The sequence below is a fragment of the Panthera pardus genome, unplaced genomic scaffold (assembly GCF_024362965.1).
Source record: "Panthera pardus isolate Hobbes unplaced genomic scaffold, ASM2436296v1 HiC_scaffold_25, whole genome shotgun sequence".
NCBI lineage: Eukaryota > Metazoa > Chordata > Mammalia > Carnivora > Felidae > Panthera > Panthera pardus.
Genome location: NW_026526821.1, coordinates 27670442 through 27696379, shown reverse-complemented (window position 1 = coordinate 27696379; position 25938 = coordinate 27670442). Strand labels below are relative to the sequence as shown.

The following is a 25938-nucleotide window of genomic DNA, read 5'->3' as shown; positions in this document are numbered from 1 at the left end:
TAGGTTTTACCTTGGACAGATTCTCTCTGCCTCACCTTCCTTGTGGAGTCATTGTGAGAATTGAGATAGTGTAACACATTTAACAGTACCTACCATATGAAGTGCCCCAAGGATGTTAACTGTTGTAACATTTATGATAGTTGTTTTGGCAACTATATGACAACTGCATAATCCCGTTAGTTTGTATAAATTTAGAAACAGAACGGTGAAGTTTAGCACTGGATTAGGTATAAGGTCTTAGCACTTTAAGGGAATGATAATGTTTGTGATACTTGATTTAAAATGAGAAACTGGTTGGGGTGCCTGGCTGGCTCAGCCGGTAGAGCATGCAACTCTTCATCTCAGGGTTGTGAGTTCGAGCTCCACATTGGGTGTAGCATACTTATAAATAAAATCTTAAAAAAAGAAATGAGAAACTGGATTTGATCCTTGGTCTGTTAAATTCATTGAGTGACCTGGGCCAAGTTTGTTTCCCAAGAGTATTAGTGTGTTTGTACACCTAAATTTTTTTGAACTCCTAAGATGGATAATTTCAAAAGTGGTATATCATTTAGTTATTTTTTAATAGAAATCTGGGCCAGCTAGCTTTTCAAACAAAGAAATTCCTTCAGGATTAAGGAAAAGGAATTGCTGTCATTGTAACAAAGGGTATATTTGCATTGGGTTATAGACAATTGGTAGTTTTTCTTAAATATTTGATATGCTCTGGGATAGATTTCAACAGACCTAGTTGTTGACCAGATACCCTTCTTTTCCCACATAGAAATCAAGGATTAAGTCTTTTTAAAAGTTTAAGGTGAATCCTGCTAGGAGCGGTATTTCATTGGTTTCTACAAATTCTGTGTCATTCAGCCTTAGACATGAGAAGCCTACTTAGCAACAGTCTCTATGGTGGGCAAGCTTTTTTTTTACATTAGTGGTAATAGTGTTTTCTTGCATAGAAGATACTGGGTTATCTGAAGTGAGGGTTTTAGCATTAAATACCCAGATACATTTAGAATAATCTTTTATAATTTATATGTGTCACATCTTAAATGCCCTTGTATTGGCTACTTTTTTCTTTTCCTTTTATACTTTCTGATCTTGTGGATTTTTCTGACAGGTTTTTACTAGCTGAAACATTTTAATCTGCTTGGAAAAGTGAACACTTGGAATTTTTCTGAAGTTATGACTAATGCACTAATGGGCATTTCTCAATTTAGCTATCTCATTAATGTGCTATAAATTTTAAGAAAGCAACCCTGTGAAAAATGAGTGGGTAAATTATTTTCCTAAAAAATTGAATCATGTCATATCAGAAAATACACAATAGCCATTTTAGGCTATTGAATTTATAACCAGTGAAAAGGTGTTACTTGTTCAGCAGATCCTGAATGCCTGCTACATGTCTGGTAGGTGCTATCATAAGGATTTCTAAAATTAAAAAAAAAAAAAAAATTGAGTATTTTATTTTTGAGAGAGAGACAGAGTGTGAGCAAGGGAGGGGCAGAGAGAGAGGGAGACACAATCCCAAGTAGGCTCCAGGCTTCAAGCTGTCAGCACAGAGCCCCATGTAGGGCTTGAACCCACAAACAGTGAGATCATGACCTGAGCCAAAGTCAGATGCTTAACCGACTGAGCCACCCACGTGCCCCTAAGAATTTCTAGATTGTCCCTGTTCCCAAGCTTACAGTTGAATGACATTTTGTAATCCTATATCATTCCACAATGTAGTACCTTTCTGAAATGTTTTCTTGTGAAAACTCCTACTGGCTTTGTGTCTTAGGTAAAGACACAGAAATCTGGGTGGGGGAGGGATTGAGAATTTCTCATTCTTAATGGAATTCTTTAACTGAGACTGCGAGGGGGGGGGGGGCGCAACAGGATAGCTGGAAAGAACTCCATCTTTGGAGTGAGATGACCATATTTGGAGGTTACTTAACCTCTCAAACCTGGATTTTGCTATCCAATTAGGGTAGCAGCTACCTTGAGCCATTTATTAACCTTCAGTTTTTTCATCTTTAAATGGGGGTTAGTAGTACTTACCTCAGATGTTCTTGTGAGGATTAATAACTAAAGTACCAGCTAATGTTTTCTCTGAGTTACTGTGAGTTACTGTGAGGATGAAGAGTTATTTTATAAAATACTGGATGCCTAACTAATGTGAGTTCTTTCTCTTTGCTGTCAGTGAAGACCATGTGTTCATTGCAGTGCTACTGCTCTTTATTTTCATTTTCTGCTGCCAGGAGTTCTTATTTTTTAATGAGGCCTTTTGACCCGTACTTCCTGTTTCTGGTGTGTCCTGCTGGGTGAGTGAGGTACTGAATTGCTATTTAGGGGTGGGTCGGGTATGTAAGTTACACCCAGTGTAGATTGCCTCGGTTGCTGGGGTACAGTATACACTGCCAGAGTGGTTATCTAGTCTTGGTGAATCTAGGGTTCTCTTCTAGGTAGAGAAGTGAATCTGCCTAGCTCATACTCAGGGAAAGTTCAAGGTTTGCTCACCTGTAGCCTTGTGGACCTGGATCAGAGGTCTTATTCCCCAGTGGTTTGATCACAGTTTACTTGTACTTGTGTATTATGTGTTAGGAATATGTTTGGAGGAGAACTTTTTCCTGTGTTAACATTTTCTCTATGTCCTATTCTCTCAGGTATGATCTTAACTTTCTTGTTTGCTCTGAATTTTGCAATCAGACACTCGGTAGGCAAAGCAGGAACCTATCTTTATGAGTACTTTAAAGTACATAAATCATTCTATGTATTTATGACTATATAGACTGAATATATATATAGCCATCTGCTTTGGAGTTGGTCTTATATCTTTGAGCCGGAGAGAGGGAGAGAAAGAACTTTAAGATCTTAAGCGGGCTCCACACCCAGTGGAGAGCCTGACCCGAGGTTCCATCTCACGACCTGAGCCAAAATCAAGAATTGGACACCTGATCGAGCCATCCAGGTGCCTCTTCCATCTTTTAAAACCCGATTTTTATACCATTGTCTCCTGGTGACCATCCCATTCAGATAAGAGACTAATGAAGGCTCCTGATTGTTAAAACTCACATCCTCCACCTTTCACCTTGCTTCCAAATTTAAAGCAACCCATTTCGTTGTAGTATGTATCGTAGGCTGTTACTAAATCAGTGTGCAGAATTAGGGAAGTAGTGTTTAATTAGTGAAAATAACCTATTTAGGCTTTGAATCCTAAACAGAGTAGGATTAAAATCTGGCCTCCTTCACCTAGTAATCCTTTGATCTTTGGCAGGTCATATAACCTCTGAACCTGTTTCTTTTTTCTTTCTTCTTCTTCTTCTTCTTTTTTTTAATGTTTAATTATTTTTGAGAGAGCACAAGCAGGAAGGGGCAGGGGAGGGGGGCAGAGGATATGAAGCAGGCTCTGTGCTAACAGCAGAGAGCCCGATGTGGGGCTCAAACTCATGAACTGTGAGTTGGTGACCTGAGCCGAAGTCAGATGTTTAAGCGACTGAGCCACCCAGGCGCCCCTGAACCTGTTTATTTCTAAAATGGGAGTTAACATTTCCTCCCATGCTTGGTTTATAAGAGGCATTCAAATGGACAGCAGTAGTTATTATTACATACATAAATGCTGGATTATACTTTACTCTAGATCTCAAATGAAGTTTTCTGTCTTTGGGTTCCAGAGGGTTGTGGCCAGTGGAACAAAGTTTCAGATTGTGACTTTATTTTGATTATGTTGCCTAGTAAAATGATATACAGATGAAGACTTCTTTGCCCATCATTTATTCTGTATTATTGGAGACAGTACTGGACTTCAAATTTATGTCAGATGTTTGAGGTAGAGCTGCCTTAATTCAAGTAAGTCAAACTGCTTGGGTTTTCTTATGATACTTCCCTTCATTGGAAGACCTCCCACTGTTGCTATGTTATTTATGTAACATTGACACTTTGATTCTTTTTCTGGCTTAAAGGTAGAGAAATGAAATTCACACAGAGCCCAAATGCTAATGTTTTTTGTTATTTCATACTTGCTGGTTTGCTTTATGGGAAAGCTTGAGTGTGTTGCCTTTTAAAACAGAAATGTTGTAAATTTTGTAGATGGGAATAAAGACAGGAGGCCCCATACTGTGTTAGGATTGTAATGTCTTAAATATCCTGCAGGTTTATGTAAGCAATAACTATGTGAGTTATCGAGTATTATGTGAATATTTATATTTCAAATTTGGATCCTTAACAGGGCCAGAAGAAACTTAGGCTGTTGACTTTGAATGGGTAGTTCTTGCTTATTCGGTGTGTACTTGGAGTCTTAGGATTTGAAGGTCAGAGTGGGTTAAGGGAACTGTCAAGGAGCTAATTGTTAACCTTGTCTATATTTCCCCCAATTTAAGAAACAAAACACCACTACTTACATGGCATTAGCTTGATAGATGAGAGAGAATATTGTCCATGACCTTGAGATAAGAAAATAGAATCATTATAAAGTGGAGCTGGAAAGGTAACTTCATTTAATCTTACATTCATGTTTACCATTAACCTGTTTGTTTGTTTATTTTGGCTTATTCTTCCAAGTTAGGGTTATGAAGCTTATGTTATTTTGTTTTATTTTTTTTAATTTTTTTTAAATTTTTTATTTTTTTATTAATCTCTGCACCCAGAATGGGGCTCAGACTCACGACTCTGAGTTCAAGAGTTGCACGCTCTTCTGACTGATCCAGCCAGGTGACTCAGATTAGGAGGTTTAGTTTGTGTTTGTTTTTGTTTTTTGTGCCAATGACCTACATACAAGTAGATGGTCTCTCAGAAGAAGTCATTGTTCATTAATGGTTATATCTGGATTAAGAGGTTGGAAAAGATGATTATATGTATATCCCTTGAAACAAGGGGAGTTATGAAATAGTTTTTTCAACTTACTGCATGGATTCTGACAGTTTCAGCTTGTGATCTCTGTATGTTAAACTTGGATTTTTCAGCCAATGTGCTATATTAGCCTGTATTAGCGTGAGTTAACAGATGCGCTGAGGTACTGGTCCCCTCAGCCCTCTGGCCATTTGTGCAGGCTACATACAGGGCATCCAAGCCAATGTCTTTAGGTCCAAAAGTCTTGATCACTCATCCCAGTGTGCCATACAAATACTACTTTCTCTTGGTGTTTTGAATTTTAAAAAGGCAATAAGCACTGATTTAGAAGTTTGGTAATTGAGTTTTTTAACAGTTTTAAGACGCAAAAGGCCGCCAATCTTAAGATAATCTTGGCTTTAAATTTAGAAAAGACTATTTTAAAGTATCTCTCAGATCTAAAGTAATTCTCTTTCCACATACAATTGAAGAGATACACTTTTAAAAGTTAGGGGTGTCTGGGTGGCTCCGTCTGTTAAGCATTTGACTACTGGTTTTGGCTCAGGTCATGAGCTCATGGTACGTGTGTCCCATGCGTTCTGGCCCCACCTTGGGCTCTGCACTGATAGCCTACTTGGGATTCTCTCCCTCCCCTGCTGGCATACTTCTCTCTCTCTCTCTCTCTCTCTCTCTCTCTCTTTCTCTGAATGAATGAACAAATGAACAACCATAAACGATTCAAATTTAGACATTTGAAAGAAATTCAGGTTCTGGGGCACCTGGGTTAAGCTTCCGACTGACTTCAGCTCAGATCATGATCTCACGATTCGTGGGTTCAAGCCCCACATTGGACTCTGCTTACAGCTCAGACCCTGGAGCCTACTTGGAATTCTGTGTCTCCCTCTCTGCCCCTCCCCTGATTGCACTCTGTCTCTCAAAAATAAATAAACATTAAGAATTAAAAAAAAAAAAATTCAGGTTCTTACTTTTTTATACAGTGAAGCAAAACTAAAGTGTCCTTGCTTAGAACTGTTGTCCTCACCTGACTCTGAATACCACCTTATCTTTTCTGAAACTGACAGTTTGTTAATCATTCATCAAGCATAGGTCTCCTGCTAGAACATAAATTGGAGCCTAGGATACATTGTCTTCCTCTCTCCCTTCAGGAAAGAGTGGGATAATATATTGTACTTAGCTTGAGAAATTTAATGGTTTAATACTTATGAAAATTATCAAGTTAACCTTTTTAAATGTATATTTTACAATGTTTAAAGGGGATATTACCTTTTGTCTCTGATTTTTTTTTTTAAGTTTTATTTATTTATTTGAGAGACAGTGAGTAGGGGAGGGGCAGAGCAAGAGGGAGAGAGAGGATCCCAAGCTGATAGCACAGACCCTACATGGAGCTTGATATCATGAACCATGAGACCATGACCTGAGCCGAAATCAGGAGTCAGGACGCTCAACCCACTGAGCCACCCAGGGCCCCTAACTCTGAAATTATTAATTCTGCTGGGGTTTACAGATTCCTCTGGGCCTGTAATAGAAACTACAGACCTTTTCTTCACAAAAATACACCTGTACATGCTATTTTGTATGTACTTTTAGGAGTTTCATTTACCTCTGATCTCATTGATGGACTCCATTTTCAATGCCATAATTTATGTAGCCCAAATAAGTTTCGCCTTTTCATTCATTATTTTAAGTACTGTAACCAATTTACCTGATTTATCATTTGTCACACTATTAGTCTTTCAACAAATATTTCTAGACCATATGTCAGCTTTAGTGTTAGATTCCTGAGGATACAGAAGCACTATTCTCTGCCCTTGGAGTTTTGTTCAGCTAAAAAGATGTGTACGATGACCATGCTAGATGGAAGGGGTACGCAAAGAGTGCTGTTGAAGTGCAGAGGAAGGGCGTCGACCATTAGAATTTTTCTGTAAATCCATGTTTGGTTCTGCATTTCTTTTTTTCTTTTTTTTAATGTTTATTTTTGAGGTGGGGGGCAGAGAGGAGGGAGATGCAGAATTAGAAGCAGGCTCCAGGCTCTGAGCTGCCAGCACAGAGCCCAACATGGGGTTAGATCATGACCTGAACAGAAGTTGGGTGCTTAACCAACTGAGCCACCCAGGCGCCCTGGTTCTGCATTTCTTAATTGGCAAAAAGCGTCTCGTGAATTGGAATTCTAAATGGTCTGAAATTGAGAACGTAAATGTGCTTGCCATTGCATGTAATAATGCTGAACATTTTCTTTGTCTGTATCCCCCCCCCCGCCAGTTACCTTTGTAAAATACGTAGTATTAATTAGTTTTCTAATCTTATATATGTATTTAGTATAGAGCAGGGATTGCTAACTCAAATACCTACAGGAATCAGACCAGTAAGATAAATGAATAGAGTTGTCCAGGTTTACCTGTGGCATCTCCAATGGTTGGGTTTAGATCGATCCCATTGTTGCATAACATAGCTGAGGCAAGTGATTTTTTTTTTTAATTTTTAAAAATTTTTAAAAATTAAAAAAAAATTTAATTTTATTTATTTATTTTTATTTTTTATTTTTTTTTGAGAGAGAGACAAACTGAAGCAGGCTCCAGGCTCTGAGTTGTCAGCACAGAGCCTGACGCGGGACTTGAACCCACTAACCGTGAGATCACGACCTAAGCCGAAGTCAGCCGCTTAACCAACTGAGCCACCCAAGCGTCCCTAGCCAAGTGATTTTATCAGCGCGAGAATACAGGATTATTGTTATCAGACAGATCTACCTACCTTTTCATCTTCCTTCTTTTGAGAAATTGAAGGTTAATTTGTGCGTGTGTGTGTGTGTGTGTGTGTGTGTTGGCAGCTAAGTCACACTTAAGTATTTATAATGAAAAATTTTAACACATAATTAAACTCGATAGCTAATTGCTTTTTTAAAACACTGTGTGAAAAACTTGTACATGAATGTTCATAGCAGCATTGTTCATAGTGGCCAAAAAGAGGAAACAACCCAAATGTCTGTTAGCTGATAAATGGATAAACAAAATGTAGTGCTTCCATACAGTGGATTTAGCCATAAAAAGTAATAAATTACTATGACAGAAACTACAACATGGATGAACCTTGGAAACATACTAAATGAAAGAAGCCAGACACATAAGATCACATTATAGGATTGATTCCATTTATATGAATTGTCCAGGATAGGCAAATCCATAGAGATAGAAAACAGATTAGTTGGGAGGTGGGCATCAGGAATGACTGCTATGGGGTATTGGGTTTCTTTTTGATGTGATAGAAGTGTTCTGCAATCAGATAGTAGTGATAGTTGCACATTGTGAATTTACTAAAAACCACTGAATTGTGCACTTTAAAATGGTGACCTTTGTCACGTGGATTTTATATCAGTTTTTAAAATTGGGGGAAAAATACTGTGTGAGCCAAATGGGACATCGTTTGCTATAGAACAGAATGAGTAGGCTGTGAATCTACACAATAAATCCCCATCTCTTTGTGACTTTATAGAGATTATTCTGACTTGCCTTCTGTAAAATGGGGAAGATATTACCTAGGTCTTGGACTTGTTAGGTTTAAAAGTGACAAATATAAATTCTAAGAAATAGCATTCACATATCTTGAGAGTTGGAAGCCAGCCAGTGTTCTTCCTTACATTCTGCACCTTCCTTCCTGAAATTAGGTAAGTTAAATGATAGATCCAAAGTCATATTTAGTCTTAGTGGTTCCAGTGTTCTCGCTCTTTCTGTAACCTCATGGTGCCTTGTAAATCCAAAGTTCGGGTCTTTCAGTAATAACTGTTTCCATGGCTCTATCACAGATTGTCAGGCACTGTGCTCATCACATGGGTAACACACAGCCTCATAAAAGCTTGTGGTTCCAAAGAAACATCTCTCACACATGTTGACTGGTTTCATATCTCATTGGGAAATAATAGTATTACTATTTTACCTTTGGTGTTGGTGATGGATGTGATTTCTGTAAGACTAAAGAGCGTCTTTAAAATTAGCTGTAGCGGTGCCTGGGTCGCTCAGTCGGTTAAGTATCCGGCTCTTTTCTTCGGCTCAAGTCATGATGTTCGTGGGATCAAGCCCCATGGCAGGCTGTGTGCCGACAGCTTTGGGCCTGCTTGGGATATATATACTCACTCTCTCTCTCTCTCTCTCTCTCTCTCTCTTTCTTTCTCTGCCCCTCCCCCACTCACATGCTCTCTCTTCCTCTCTCTCAAAATAAATAAACATTTAAAAAATAAAATTAGCTGTAGATCAAATACTCATCATATTTGATGAGCCAAACTTCTTTCCTCGATTTTGAGCATGAACAGGTCCGTACGCAAGCAAAGTTGATTTTTGACAAAATATTGTTTGTTACTGTCCTAATATTCAGTCTGCCAAACATGTATGGAATACATTACCATGCTAGGCATTTTGATAAATATAAGGCATATACCAAGAGAAATAAATTATGGTCTAGGTTCTTGGTTTTATAATTTGTTGAGGAGAGGGAATTGCATAAACAAAACATGTGATAATGTAATGAGTATATGGGGGTGCTTTGGTCTAATAGAGGAACGTTTGGCTTGTTTGGGAGAGGCATGGAAAGGCTTCATCGTGGATATAAAACTTGGCTGATTGTTGAAGGGTAAGTAGAGTTTCTCCTAGCCGGCATTATTGGAGGTCATAAAATTACAGGCACAGAGAAGGAGGAAAAAGCATATTCAGTACGCATTTGCTTAACATTTTAAAAGTTTTTTAACTTAAAAAAAATTTTTTTTAACGTTTATTTATTATTGAAAGACAGAGTCAGAGTGTGAGCAGGGGAGGGGCAGAGGGAGAGGGAGGCACAGAATCTGAAGCAGGCTCCAGGCTCTGAGCTGTCAGCAGAGCCTGACGCGGGGCTCGAACTCACAAACCGTGAGATCATGACCTGAGCTGAAGTCGGCGCTCAAGTTTTTTTAACTTTTTAAAAGTGTTAGAAATGTTAAACAATAGTAAAAAAGACATTAGAACAGAGGTTGTAAACTGATACCGGTTACAGTTACAGTACTGATTAAACAGGTTATGGAACTACTTGGGGTTTTCGTTTCTTCTTGTATTAGTTTTAGTAACTCTTTTTCCTCTAGAATTTCAAATTTACTGGCATAAAGTTGTTCATACTAATGCTATGTTAAATTTTGTTTTAGTATACAGCATATGATATTTTACCCATTAAAAATTTTTATTTTTAATATCAGTATAAGTAAAATTGGTCCCTTTTTGTGCATACAGTTTCAGTGGATTTTAACACACACAGAGATTCAGGTAACCACCATCACAACCAAGACATAGAGCAGTTCTATCACTTCTGTCATGTACCCTCAGTAGTCACTCCCAGCCACCCACCTGTATTCTCTGGCAGCCACTATTCTGTTCTCAGTCACTATAGTTTTATCTTCTCAGGAATGTTATATAAATGTATCTGTGTGGCTCAGTGGCTAAGCGTCCGACTTTGGCTCAGGTCATGATCTCATGGTTCATGAGTTCAAGCCCCGTGTTGGGCTCTGTATTAACTGCTCAGAGCCTGGAGCCTACTTCAGATTCTGTGTCTCCTTCTCCCTCTATCCCTCCCCACTCATGCTCTGTCTCTCTCTCTCTTAAAAATAAACAAACATTTGTAAAAAGTATTTTAAAAATTTAGAAAAGGAATGTTACATAAATGTAATCAAACAATGTATAATATTTTGAAACTGGATTTTTTTTGTGTTTGTTTTTTACACAACATGTTGCCTTTGAGTTTCATTGAAGTTGGATCAATGGTTCCTTTCCGTTGCTGAGTAGTAGTATTCCATCGTATGGATGGACCACAGTTTATCCATTTAGTTAACATTTTTTGCTGATTATGAATAGAGCTGCTGTAAATGTACATGTATGGGCTATTATGAACATAAGTTTTTATTTATCTAGGGTAAATATCTATGATTGGGATTGCTGGGTCATCTGAAAAATGTAATTTTAACTTGATAAGAAACTGCCAAATAGTTTTCCAGAACAACTATACCATTTTGCATTCCCATCAACATTTCTGAGAGTGGTTGTTTCACATCCTTTCTAACATCAAGTATTGTCAGTATTTAACTTTAAAAAAAATTTTTTTTTAATGTTTATTTTTGAGAGAGAGAGAGACACACACACACAGAGTAATCGCAGGGGAGGGACAGAGAGAGAAGGAGACACAGAAGCCGAAGGGGGCTCCAGGCTCTGAGCTGTTAGCACAGAGCCCGATGCGAGGCTCGAACTCACAAAAGGCGAGAGAGATCATGACCTGAGCTGAAGTCAGACGCCCAACCGACTGAGCCACCCAGGCACCCCAGTATTTAACTTTTTTGATTTTGAAATAATTTTAGATTTACAGAAGAGTTGCCAGTTCCCCCTAGTGTTAACATTTCACACAACTGTGACACTTTATTAAAACTAAGACGTTAACAAGGGACACCTGGGTGGTTCAGTTGAGCAAGTGTCCAACTCTTGATTTTTGGCTAAGGTCATGATCTCATGATTCGTGAGATCGAGCCCTGTGTCAGGCTCCATGGTGCTTTGGGATTCTCTCTCTGCCTCTCCCTGTGCCCCTCCCTTGCTGATGTATGCATGCTCAAAACAAATAAATAAACTTAAAAAAATTAACTACAGTACAATACTACTAACTAAACGACTTTATTTGGATTTTACCAGCTATGTGCTTTTTCTGTCCAGGATCCAATCCAGAATACTACATTACATTTAGTTGTCATGTCTCCTTAGTCTTCTCCAGTCTGTGACAGTTTTTCAGTCTTTCCTTGATTTTCAAGACTGACACTTTTGGGAAAGACTGGTAAAATTGTAGAATGTCCTTCAGTCTAGGTTTGACTAATGTTTTCTCATGATTAGATTATGGTTATGAATTTTTAAGAATACCACAGAGATGGCGTGTCTTTCTTATCACATTGCATCAAGGTTATATGATGCCAGCGTAACTTATCGTTAGTGATGTTTATGTCGTGTCTGCCATGTTTCTCTACTCTAGAGTTATTATTTCTCCTTCTACATACTTCTTCATTAGAAGGTCTTTTCTAAGTCCAACCCAACTTCAAGGGGAGAAACATTAAGTTCCAGTTCTTTGAGGGAATATTTGTGGACTGTGTTAAAACCACCAGAGAGATTAATGAGGAGATACTTAGAGGCTATGCAGATAATCCTGTTTCTCCTAAAAGTTTTGCTCCCCAAGTTAAGCATCTGTCAGTGGATCTTGGCCGCAGTAATTTACTGTTGCTGGTCCTAATGGTGATTTTCTATTTCTTCCTGAATGTATATGTAAGTTGGAATTCTTATGTAGGGAAGATTTTCAAAATTTATGTAATTATTTATATAGGGCGGACTCATGGATATTTATTTTACTCTTTAGGGTTATGATCGAATTCCATCGTTCTATCATTCAAGCTTTGGCAATGATGCTCTTTCACATTGGTTTTCATGTCCCTTCGACTACAAGATTTGCCAGGCTATCTTGTATTTTTCCTGCCCCATTCTTGAATCAGCCATTTCTCCAAGGAGCTGTCATTTCTTTTATTGGAGAAAATTATTGAGAAACCCAAGATTGGGCGTAGTCATCGTCATTGCTACTTGTTGACACTGCTTCTAGGTGCTGTCAGTGGACAGAGCTAGGAATTTGCATTCAATAATATTCACTCTTTTGTGGTGTGCAGTTCGGTGGGTTTTGACAATGCTTAGAGCAATAAATCCACCTCTACAGTATGAAAAAGAACAATTTTGTTGCTTGGGGCAATCACTCCTCTGTTCTCTGTCTTTATGGCTTGCCTTTTCTAGAATGCCCTACAAATGGAAATATATATTATGTAGCTTTTTGGATATGGCTTCTTCACTTAGAAACATATATTTAAAATTCATCCATGTTGCTTAAATCGTAGTTTGTTTTCCACTGTGTGCTTGTACCACCATTCGTTTATCCATTCACCTGTTAGACATCTTGGTTGTTTCAATTTTTTCGCAATTATGAATAAAGCTGCTATCAGCTTTTCACCTGTAGGTTTTTGTGCGAACATTGGTTTTCACTTGAATAAAATACCTAAGAGTGGGAATACCTAAGAGAATGTATGGTAAGTGTTTAATTTTATAAGAAACAACCAAACAGTTTTTCCAAATGGCTATATAGTGTGTTGTGTTCCCATCAGGAATGAATTAGTTTCTGTTATTCTGCATCCTCACCAGCTTTTGGTATTCTCAGTTTTTTATTTGAACCATTTTAGTAGGTCTGTAGTGTATTTAATTTTTACTTTAATTTGACTTTCCCTAATGACTAACAATATTGTGTATCTTTTCATATGCTTATCCGTAGATCTTCTTTTGCAAAATGTCTGTTCAGATCTTTTGCCTGTTTGTTAATTGGGTTGTTCTCTTATTGTTGAATTCTTTATATATTATGCATATAAGTCCTTTATCATATATGTGATTTGCAAATGTATTTTCCCCATCTGGCTTATTTTTCCATTAACAGTGCTTCTCACAGAGGAGAAATACTTTAATGTTAATAAAGTCCAGTTTAACAATTTTTATCTTTATGGGTTGTGTTTTGCTGTTACGTTTTAAGACCTCTGCCTAATCCTAATTCCTGGCCACTGGATCACAATATTTTCTTCTAAAGTTTTGAAAATGTTTAATTTTGTATTTAGATCCACCATCTATTATGAATTATTTTTAATGTTTATTTTTGAGAGAGCGAGCAAGTGCCCACAAACAGGGGAGGGGCAGAGAGGGAGGGAGACAGAGGATCTGAAGCAGGCTCTGCGTTATCATCATGAAGCCCTACCTGGAGCTCACCTGAGCCCAAGTCGGATGCTCAACCGACTGAACCACTCAGGTGCCTCTATTATGAATTGTTTTTTGTATAAGGTATGTGAGGTTTAGAGTCAAGTTCATGATTTTGCATATGGATGTTAAAATGTTCTAAAACCTTTTAGAGAAAAGATTACCCTTTTCCCATTGACCTGCTTTTGTACCATTGTCAAAAATCAATTGGCCATATTTGTAGGGATTTATTTCTGCACTTTCCATTCTGCTCCACTGTTTTATCCTTTTGTCATTACCACACTTTTAATAACTGTAGCTTTGTAGTAAATAACTTAAATAGTGTGCTTCCTCCAGCTTTATTTTTCTTTCTCAGAACTGTTTTCGTTATTCTAGTTCATTTGGATGTGTTTTTTTATTAGTCTGACAGTCTTTATTTTTTTCTGGATAATTTATTTCATTTATATTGAATATAATTAGCCATATTTCAGTTTAACTTTTTTCTGTTTATGTTCTGGGGTTTTTCTTCTTTTTTCTTCCCCCCCCCTTTTTTTTTTTTTGGTTCTTTTTATCATTCTATTTCCCCCCACTTTCTAGTTTTGAAATACATGGTATTTTTGTTATATAAGTAGATACCATTGTAGGTATTAAACTTGGAGCCATAATTGACCAAAGTCTAATATTAATAGTCAAAGGTTGCTTGAACTTTTCCATAGTTTTTCTCTTTTTTTGCTCTTTCTCCTTCAACACAGACCTTCCAAATGGGATGGATGGATGTGTATGTGTGTGTGTGTGTGTGTGTGTGTGTGTGTGTGTGTGTGTGTGTGTGTATATATATACACACTTGTATATATATATATATATACTTATATATACCCTTTTTTTTTTTTTTTTTTTTAATGTTTAATTTTGAGAGAGAGAGAGACAGAGCTTGAGTCGGGAGGGGCAGAGAGAGAGGGAGACACAGAATCCAAAGCAGGCTCCAGGCTCCAAGCTGTAAACACAGTGCCCGACGCAGGGCACAAACTCATGAACTGTGAGATCATGACCTGAGCTGAAGTTGGATGCTCAACCAACTGAGCCACGCGGACTTCCCGGGATTATTTTTTATCTTCTTTCTTTAGAGATCTTTGCTGGATGTAGAATTTTAATTTGGCAGATTTTTTTCCTTAGCACGCTGAAGGTATTAAACTGTCTTAGGCTTCATTGTTGCTTTTGGAAAATCAGCTGTTCTGCTGTTGCTTCTTTGAGTGTAATCTAACTTCTCTGTTTGCTTTTCAGATTTGTCTTTGTCTTTGCTGTTTTATTATTGTATGTTTAGTTGTGGATTTCTTTTTATTTATTGTCTGGAATTTGTTGGCTTCTGGAATGTGTTTGTGTCTGATTGCTTCTGGGAAATTTTCAGCTGTTACACCTCTTTCAAATATATATTGCCCTTGCTGTCTCCCATTTTCTCAATTTCTTCTGGTACTGATCAAAAGTATATTAAACCATTTCACAGTATTATTCCTTTCTTCCTTTTCCATAGTTTTGACTTTTCTGCTATATTTTGGATAATTACTGGCCTATTTTCCAATTTCTTAGTTTTGTCTTCAACTTTGTTGAATTTACTCTTAAATCAATTCACTTGTTATTTTTTATTTCTTCCTAAACATTCTATTTTGTTCTTTTCACTTTTTGAAATCTGTTACTTTCTAGAGTATCCTGTTCCCTGCTAGTATTCTGAAGCTTATCTCATATTTCTATAAGCATAATCATGTTTTTTTTAATTTTTAAAAAACTTTTTTTAATGTTTATTTTTGAGAGAGAGAACACACAAGCAAGATGGAGGCAGAGAATCTGACGCAAGCTTTGTGTGTTCAGTGCAAAGCCTGATGTGGGGCTCAAACTCATCATCAAACCGTGAGATCATCAACGTGGTTGGTTTGAGTTTGATAAGATCAGAAGTCTCTGTATGTCTTTTCTCGGTTTTTTTCTGCCAGGTCTTACCCTTGTAGTCTTTTCTGTCAATACCTGGTTATCTTTGAGTACAGGCTGTGTATTCTATTTGAAAAATTATTTGTAGGAATCATTCGAGGTCTATAATAGCAAGGTGCTTTTCCCCCCCCCACAGAGAGCTTGTTCATATCAGGTATCTGGACATTACAGGTCCAGGAACCACCTGAAAACAATTTTTTTAATCTGATATTCCCTCCATAGAGTTGTATTTCTTTCCTGGATCTTCCACTTCTCATTCACTCTCACCCTAAAGTTTTAATCCTCTGAAGTCAGCTTATTATGAAAGTCTCCTATTAGACTTCTACCCTTTGAGGGCCCTGTGCTCTGGTTCCTGTCAGAACAAAATTCTAATTTTCAGGGATCAACAAAGACCCTTTGGGCTTGCTTGCTTCTCTGGGTTCTCATTTTCTCTTTACTATAGGCTATAATTGTTTATCTGTTTTATTTAAGAGAGAGAAAACAGGAATGTGTATATATGTGTGTGTGTGTGAGAGAGAGTGTGTTTTGTGTGTGTGTTTAATCCGTTCTTTTTAGCTGTTCTCAGTGGAAAGATTGACCCAAATAACCTAGCCCACCATTACTGAAGACAGGGAAATTACCTGCAAAAATCTGGGTTTCTTACTTTGAGAAGCTCCAATTACACTTTCGTGGATCTACACCCGCTAGCTCTTTATTTGTCCTTTCTAGGCATTTTGCTTTGTGACCTCTGTAGTAGAACTTATTTGTATGAGTGGAGAAAGGAAGAGAATGAGATCTGAACTGCAGTGGTTATGAGTTAATAATTTTTTGTTAAGGCACACATAGTCGAGTAGAGTGTTCTCTAGTGTTCTTCAAACCAGATATAAAAGGATTGCTGAGGGGTGCCTGGGTGGCTCAGTCAGTTGAGCATCCAACTCTTGATTTTGGCTCAGATCACTATCCCAGGGTCATGGAATCCAGCCCTGCGTTGGGCTGTGTTGGGCTCTGCACTGAGTGTGGAGCTTGCTTAAGATTCGTTTTCTCTCTCTCTCTCTCTCTCTCTCTCTCTCTCTCTCTCTCTTTCTTTCTTTCTCTCTCTCTTTCTCTCTGCCCTTCCCCCACTCGCCCTCCCGCCCCCACCCCCACCCCCAGAATAAATTAAAAAAAAAAAAAGGAATGCTGATCTGGTGTGCTGCTTATAGGGAATGACAAGGTATGCCAGCCTTTGGTAATTTTAGGGTATAACGTTACAGGTCTTTAAAATTCTTAACTTGTTTAAAGTCTTGTGCTTTTCAATTTCTTGTTTTACTGTTTTTCATCTGAGTAATTTCTGTGCATCCTTCAAAACTAAGCTTAGATGTTATTTTTTCCCTGGCAGCTTTCCCCAGACTTTGAGGTACTCCATAAATATTTGTTGAATGAATGACACTGGGTTGGTGGGTGACTTAAATTCCCTTCAATTCCTGCAGAGCATCTTAGACTTCACTCTTTCAAGCACTAATCGCTTGAGAGTGTGATGGTCTGTTTTCTTTGTCAAGGGCAGAGATAGTTTCTCTTTATTCTCCAAGGCCTAGAGAAATAATCCCTTCCCAGCAATAGGCACACATTTCCTGATACATAATAATTGTTTAATAAATGCTTGCTGAGTGGACATTCTGCTCTTGATTTGAAAGGAAGAGAGAATGGGAAATTAAGGGGAACTATGGACATATGAAACAAGTAATTCCGATTGTGTTAACTCCTGCTTTTTTGTGTTCATTTCATAGCCACTTTGAAAGGGGAAAAGGCAAATTTCTATGACTGTTTGTCTTTGCTTCTGCAAGTCACAAGTATCTAGTTGTGTTCTCCCTGAGTTTGTTCCACAAATCATCTCTTTGCAGTGTATGCTGCCTGATTGCTAGGAAGAAGAGTTGATTCTCTGCAGCAGTGCTGAAAAGGTGTTGTTTTCCTTATACAACTGCTTTTCTTCTGAACAAGCATTCTTAAATCATGCAGTCAGTGCAATATAAGCACATTCCTCATTTTTTACCATAGAAATCTTTGCCGTCTAGATGATTATGAGATATTACTCATTCACTATGGCTTATCTAGGGTTGGGAGGGTTTATTTTGTTTTGTTTTTAAGATGGAGACCCTCATAAACATTAGGGTTAAAAGAACTAGTAAAACTGTATTGAAGTTTGAAAATGGACTTAACTTTTTAAATTTAAGGTTCCAGAATAATCTTTTCCAGTTCTGCTGGGAAATTTATTTATAAAAATACATTGGTACGATGATTAATCAGACATGCAGTTTTCTGGTTTGGGATCATTTACTAAGCCTCCAGTTTTCTTTTTAGTTGCCAGATTGAAAAACAGAAATCACATGGAGTAGAAGAGATTAGAGGGAGAGATTGAGGAAGGCGAGAAGAGTTTTTAATAGAAATTAATTAGTTCTATATTCCATTTATGTTGATAAACCTATGATTTTGGCAGTACATGCTTTAGCCTCATAGTTAGATGGAGTTTTCATTTACTGGCATTTTATTAAAGAATAGGTCAAACAGAGCCATATAACTGGCTTTGGTTGTAGGTGTGGTCTGACTTTAATAGAGAAAATTTTACCAACAAGATAATTTTTCAGTTGATTAATTGGCTTCTGTTAGGCTAAGCATGAACAAACAAAACATAGCCATGTATTCAGAGTCATTCTGAAGGCTTTTTAGGCCTATGAAATTGTTATCAGCTAAAATTACACCTCCTTTTATGCAATCATACGAGACAGTAAGGATGAAGTTAGGTCATTTAAAATGGAATTATTAAGAAAGTTAATACTTTTTCTTCAAGTCAGATTTTCTTAGGATATGCTTGTATTACGAACACTAGGTAGGACGATTGATCATCAGGATATCTAGGACTCAGGTACTTTCACCAACTTCTAAACAAGCTGTTGTAAAAATTGCTAACATCAAGTTTCTCCAATATTCTCTTAATTTTAACTGTGGCCCTGTTATGAACAGAGGAAACTATAATACTGGGAGAGAGAGAACGTGCATGCAAAGGGAACAGCAACTCAGGAACCCTTGAGTTGTTCTCCCGATTCTCCTAGCTTTGTACCAGATTGCCAGAATAGGGCTACCCTACCTTTTGGAGGCAAATTTCATTTTCATTACATTTCATTTTTTGAAAAGAAACAGCCTTGATTTGGTCAACATATAATATTTCATGAACACCCTACAAAATGTAGAGCCTTGAACTGGCTACAGTAAAGTCAAAAGATAAATCAGACATGCATCTTGACTTCAGAGAGCTAAGTGTCTAATAAGCAAGTTAAGGTTTTTTTGTTTGTTTGTAATGTTTGTTTATTTTTGAAAGAGAGAGAGCTCAAGTGAGGTAGGAGCAGAGAGAGAGGGAGACACAGAATCTGAAGCAGGCTTCAGTCTCTGAGCTGTCAGCACAGAGCCCGACATGGGGCTCAAACCCACAAACTCTGAGATCATGACCTGAGCCAAAGTCAGATGCTTAAACGACTGAGCCACCCAGGTGCCCCAAGGAAGTTAAGGTTTGAAGACTATTGTATATGAGATACAAAGTGACCAGTTCTATGGGAATGCAAACACTTGAACCTTGCAGGTCGGCCACCTTCGCTTTGAATCCCAACTCTCTCCTGGATATTTATGGCCAAGCTACTAAACTTACTTAGGCTGTTTTCCTATCTGTAGATTAGGGAGAGAAATGGCTGCCTCATAGAATTGCTGTGAGGGTTAGATATTTAAAGCTGAGAGGCTCTTTTAGCTCCAGACTTGGAATATCTAATTGCTTGTTCAGCATCCTTTTTAATGTCTCCTCCATTTTAACCTTAAGTCCAAAACCTGATGAATGAGCTCTCTTCCAGAATGTTTTCTGTCTCCATAAATGGTATCAACAGAAATCTAAAAGTCACCTCCCACTTTTTACCCCATTGTCTAGACGACCCTGAACTATTGATTTTACACCACAAATTTTGTTCCTCGAATTTGTGCACTTATCTCCATTGCTGCCACAATTGGGCAAGCTTTCGTCATTGCTCCTGCATAAGTCACTGTTAACAGTCTTCTTTCTCCCTAAATCTGTTCCTCTGCTTGTCCCACATCCAGCCAGAGTGAACTCTTCAAAATGTACACATGGGTCACTTTTCTGCTTAAAACTCAACAGTGAGGGGTGTGTGGGTGGCTTGGTCAGTTAAATGTCTGACTCTTGATCTCAGCTTGGGTCTTGATCTTAGGGTCCTGAGTTCAGGCCCTGCATTGGGCGTGAATGTAACCTACTTAAAAAACAACTCCTCAATGAGTTTCCATTATCCTTAGTTTGCAGATAAAATCTTAAAGGCATTTTTGTCTCACCCTTGTTCTTCCTTGCTTGCTATTCTGTTTCCAAGGACTAGCAGGATGTTTTTTCATAGTTGATGCTCATATACTTAAGGGATGGACAAAGGAAGGAATGTATGAAAGAACCAATCAGTAATTGAGAAAATTAGGCTGTCCCTTTATTTCTTTCTTGTTAGGCTGTATATGAACATACATACATATTTACAGAGGTTGCAAGTGAAATACTATTTCTAAATAAAATGTTTATCTTTAATGAGTTCTCTTTCCTATCTTTTCACTTCCCCTCTTTATCCCCAGCCTGTCACTGATCTTCTGTCCCTCTTTGTGCCATTTTATTTATCTGAGGTTCCTGAGGTACAGTTCAAGGACTCTCTCTTTTCTTCTCCCTATATAGTTCATGAAAGCCAACCATTTGAAATTCCTGTGAATGACTGTCTTACTATAAACAGATTATTTGGTATGCATGATAGTAAAGTGAAGCACGTCTTCCCGGTGTTGCAAAACTGCAAGCAGTTCCTCCCACTGGAGAATCAAGTCCGCCGTTTCATTAATTAGGTCCCAGCTGATGAGGCACAAAGCTGCAAGGGTCAAACAAGTACTTGAGAATCTCAGGAGTTTCATTAGTGAGTAGTCTTGCTCTCCTCTTCACAGAGAATGCCAAGGCCTTAAGAAAGCAGAGGAAGACTGGGTGATAAGACTGATAGATACATGGACTAGTAAATGGGAACTGGGGAATGTTTTCCACGTGACTCAGGTGATTTCCCAGAGAAAAAAATGAGGTCTCATTTTGTAATGTCATGTCCACCCATGATTGGCCCTCTGAGGCTGGGAGTTAACTATAGCTCCTGCAATTCTTGTATTTTTTTTTTTTTAAAGAAAACATGGTTAAATTGGTAAATTTTATGTTATGTGTATTTTACCAGTTTTTATAAATCACGTTATTTCAACAAAAAACAAAAGTGGTACAAAGAACATCTGTATCCCCTTTACTCAGATTTACCTATTGTAATATTTTTTTACCCCATTTGCTTTATTATGTGACTGTACTCTTGTGCACATGTAATTTACCATCTAAATGTTTTTATCATTTGATTTCATAGTATTTTTTTTTATACCATTTCTCCCGCTCCAGTACAGGATACAGTCTAGGGGTAGGACATTGTATATAGTCATGTCTCTTTAGCCGCCTTTTTTTTCTTTTATAGTATTGACATTTTTGAGGATATAGTGTATCCCCCCCTTTTTTTTTAAATTTTTTAAATATTTATTTTTGAGAAAGAGACGGAGTGCAAGCAGGGGTGGGGCAGAGAGAGAGGGAGACACAGAATCCGAAGCAGGCTCCAGGTTCTGAGCTGTCAGTACAGAGCCTGACATGGGGCTCAAACTCAAGAACCCATCTCATGAACTGTGAGATCATGACCTGAGCTGAGCTGAAGTAAGGTGCTTAACCCACTGAGCCACCCAAGTGTCCCTCCCCCCACCTTTGTAAAGTAGGCTTCACGTCCAGCATGGGGCTTGAACGCATGACCCTGAAATCAAGAGTCTGACCCTTTACCAACTGAGCCATCCAGGTGCCCCATTCCCTCACTGCTCCTTTTTAATAGAAGCTTCCTCATTTTCGGTTTGTCCAATGTTTCCTTGTAGTTAAGTTGAGGTTACACAACCTTAGCCAGAAACCTACATAAGTGATACATTCTCAGGTTATAAAATCTGGAGACTCAATACATTTTTTTTTTAATTTTTTTTTTTAATGTTTATTTATTTTTGAGACAGAGACAGAGCATGAACGGGGGAGGGCAGAGAGAGAGGGAGACACAGAATCGGAAGCAGGCTCCAGGCCCTGAGCCATTAGCCCAGAGCCTGATGCGGGGCTCGAACTCACGGACCACGAGATCGTGACCTGAGCTGAAGCCGGACGCTTAACCGACTGAGCCACCCAGGCGCCCCAATACAATTTTAATTAAATGCAGAGTAAAGGGGATCAACAAATGCTGTAGGATTCTCTGAAAAGATAAATAGATTCGAATGGTCAGGGGAAGACATCACAGTTTACCTATTATCTAGACTTAGTTTACTGATTTGGTAGAAAGCGTGTTTCTAAAAGTTTACCACTTTTCCCTTTATGTCAAATTTTGCATTAGTTCAGGTAACATATATTACTGTTTTCTACCAGTTTCTATTAAGTTTCCTCCTGTATTAAATAAATCAGGAGGAAATTATTTGTTTTTAAATTTAATGAAATCAAGTATGACTTTCAAATGGCACAATTTGAGGGATTAAGGATCTATAATTAAGGATCTACTGATTATTATGCAAGGTTCCTGAATGATTTGGATTGTTACAAAAAGACATTGAACTTTGATGTATGTCTTTATTCCCTTCCTGGTTTCATAACCATTGGAGTCAGGCTAACAGTTGGTACTCCCGGCTTTGCCACTGTTCTATCTAGTCTTTTAGCACTCCTACTTGAGCTATGGAAAGCTACTCTTGCCAATGATTTCTGTGGAATGTATAAATGGTAGTAATGTTGATAGGTCTGTCCTCAGTGCCATTTTTCCCTTCCAGGCTGTCTTGTAAAGAGCATCCAAACTTTAGATGATGCAGAATAGAATTAGGGCCAGCATGGTTTTAAGTATGTTTCTTGTTTTTTGTTTTTGTTTTCTTTCTCTTTTTTTCTTTTTCTTTTACTTTCCGGGTAATAGGAAACACTGTGGTTGACACAGTTGGGATCTAGTCATTGGTTAATAGGTAGAAGAGTCAGAGGTATATATTTTTTTTATTTTAGCTTGTTGTATTTTTTATTTTTCTTTTAATTGACATCCAAATTAGCATATAGTGCCACAATGATTTCAGGCGTAGTTTCCTTAGTGCCCCTTAACCATTTAGCCCATCCCCCCTCCCACAGCCCCTCCCGTAACCCTCAGTTTGTTCTCCAGATTTATGAGTCTCTTCTGTTTTGTCCCCCTCTCTTTTTCTATATTATTTTTGTTTCCCTCCCCTTATGTTCGTCTGTTTTGTCTCTTAAAGTCCTCATATGAGTGAAGTCATACGATTTTTGTCTTTCTCTGACCAATTTCACTTAGCATAATACCTATTCTCCAGTTCCATCCATGTAGTTGCAAATGGCAAGGTTTCATTCTTTTTGATGGCCGAGTAATACTCCATTGTGTGTGTGTGTGTGTGTGTGTGTGTGTGTGTGTGTGCGTGTGTGTGTGCGTACGTACACATACACATATATACCACATCTTCTTTATCCGTTCATCCATCGATGGACATTTGGGCTCTTTCCATACTTTGGCTATTGTTGATAGCGCTGCTATAAACATGGGGGTGCATGTGTCCCTTTGAAACAGCACACCTACATCCCATGGATAAATGCCTAGTAGTGCAATTGCTGGGTCGTAGGGTAGTTCTATTTTTAGTGTTTTGAGGAACCGCCATACTGTTTTCCAGAGTGGCTGCACCAGTTTGCATTCCCAGAGTCAGAGGTATATTTGAGGCCATTATTATAAGATGGTTTTTTTTCTTCACACATGCTTTTTAAAAATAATTCCTTGGACTTTATGCATTTTGTGTTTGCAGTTTGAAGAAAACAGGTCTGAAACAAGGTCATACCCCCAGCTGCTTCTGAACACATTGACTGCCAGATCTCCAAACATCAAGTCCACCTTCATTCGCCAACCTGTCTGACATGTCGGGACCCGTGCCAAGCAGGGCCAGAGTTTACACAGATGTTAATACGCACAGACCCCGAGAGTACTGGGATTATGAGTCACATGTGGTGGAGTGGGGGTAATTATTTCCTCTTACTTCACTGTCCTCACTCATAGGGTTGATTCTTGTGTACTTGTTGAGTAATTTGTGTTAGGAATCCTTCCTGACTGCATTTATAAACCTCAAGATTAAAACCTGATTTGTGTTTTCTTCAGCAGTGAAGAAGCAACGTATTGCTTTGGCAAATTAACAGTTTTGTTGGGCTTACCATTTAAAAATTACTTCTGTCTCTTATTCTTTCCTTGGACTTACATATTCTGGATAAAAGGCTGGTAACAAAGAGTTACATGTCAGCTTGTCTCACCTAAGGGCTTTGTAGTTAGGTGAGAATTAATACTTGAGAGATTTTAAAAACCATACTCTTACGTAAAGTATTTTTGAGGTCAGAGAATGTTGTCCCATGATGATACTGAAGGATGAAACAGTTCTCCAGAAAGATGTCCTCTTTCTGATAGAAACAAAATTAAACCCTTATCAGCGTTTACTCTTACCATGAAGCAAGCCATGTGTAACGTGGATTTAAGCCCCAATTCCATTTTGAACAGTTGCAGTCTACCTCCGTAGTTGTGTTTGCCCCTATTCTCTCTGCAGTCTCATTTGGATGTTTGTATCTCTTGTCCCAACATGTAGGTATTTAATTGATCAGGTCATACTAACTGTGATAAAAGCATTTTGACATCCAGTGCAAAAGAAAGCAATTTGGAAATGCATAAAGCAGTAGCTCCCACATGCTACATTTTATATCTATTCACATGTGATGTATATAACCTGTAAGTGGTTAAAGATAGTCTCCCAATATTGACACAAGGGGGTATGTAATCCTGATTGGGCCGTGATTCTTAACAGTAAATGCATTGCCTCTGCACAAGGAGTTACAGTGTGCTTCATAGGTACCATCAAGAACCAGTGGTACAATATCAATAAATGTTGTTATTGATAACCTAACAATTCCTCACTTGTCACAGGCTTCAAATTCTAGGAATACTTGTGTTTTGCTAACAAAATTTGAACCACTGTCTTTGAATTGAGTGCTTTGCACTTAGTTCTGCTTAAATAACACTAAACAGCCCTTCCGAGGTTTGGCATGGCACTCTTGGCTCACATGCATTTGTTTTCTGTGTCTGCCACAGGAGAACTCCACCAGAATTAAGAGCCTCCTCCCCCAGACCTGCCTTAATACAGTGTCCGTTGTCCTTAGTACCATCCGCCTTGTCTGTTCATTTCACTTTCTTTTTGGCTGCTTGAGGACAATGGATGGCTAATTTGTTACATGTTGGATTTTCAGTGCCCCCAGCAGGAGTAAATAGAATTTTGACTTACTCTTTAAAGCAAAGTCATCTAAATTGTAATCAGAGGCAGGGATAAAATGTTGGCCTTTCCCTTATTTTTTACCTCTGATGTTGCTAGTGGTCATGGAATATGGGTAAAAATAGAGGAAGAGGCCCCTAACTATGATTCATGATCTGTAGTGTGATTTGCAAACTTTTTACATGGACTGTCCTCAGAGTTTGCCTTGGAGGGCAAGTGGGAAGTCAAGCCTATATGTTTGAAAGCCACTTACCTGCAAAAAGGTCCATGAAAAATCTGCTTCTAATGTGTGGCTGAATTGAAATATTCTTACAACATGAATTGACTTCCTGCTAGGTGCCGACACCGGGCCAAGGCACGAGAGGCCAGAGGTATATAAAAATTATCCTCCAAGGGAAAGCTGTCTGTTGTTGGATATAAATACATAACAAACCCTAATATGAGGTAGCTATGTGTGGCATGCCAGTAGAAATGTAAACAGTGTGGGATTTGAAAAAATAATTGAAAGACTTAAACTTTTCTAATTCTAGGATTTAGAACACACATTTTTAATTAATGGCCCGATTTTTAAAATACAGAGAAACCAATTTGGGAATTATTGGAAATGCCTTTTATTTCTTTTACTCCTACTGGTAGTAGAGTTTTTAAAGTTAATTAGTGCCTTATAGTTTGAACTTTTAAAATCATTGTGACTTTGACTTTTTTTGTTCACAGTAATCAAGATGACTACCAACTCGTTCGAAAATTAGGCCGGGGTAAATACAGTGAAGTATTTGAAGCCATCAACATCACAAATAATGAAAAAGTTGTTGTTAAAATTCTCAAGGTGAGTATAAGAAGAAAGAGATTATAATTTCAGGAGTATTTGGGATTTAGATTTTTAAATAATAGTGATACCTTTTTTTTAAAGTAGCATTTGAAAAGGTTTTTGTAATGCTTTAACACTTTTATA

At 38.1% G+C, this 25938-nt stretch overlaps 1 protein-coding gene across 2 annotated transcripts in view; it reads left to right on the top strand.

The window, feature by feature from the left end:
- CSNK2A1 (casein kinase 2 alpha 1) overlaps nucleotides 1-25938 on the top strand; it is a 53706-nt gene that overhangs the window by 5447 nt on the left and 22321 nt on the right. Inside the window, exons 2-3 of one of the 2 annotated variants that reach the window (XM_019458908.2) lie at nucleotides 23487-23696; nucleotides 25701-25812. In XM_019458908.2, coding sequence (XP_019314453.1) covers nucleotides 23596-23696; nucleotides 25701-25812 — 213 coding nt within the window. In that variant the 5' untranslated portion in view covers nucleotides 23487-23595. The remainder of the gene's footprint in view (nucleotides 1-23486; nucleotides 23697-25700; nucleotides 25813-25938) is intronic. The other variant, XM_053890369.1, reaches the window with a different exon arrangement.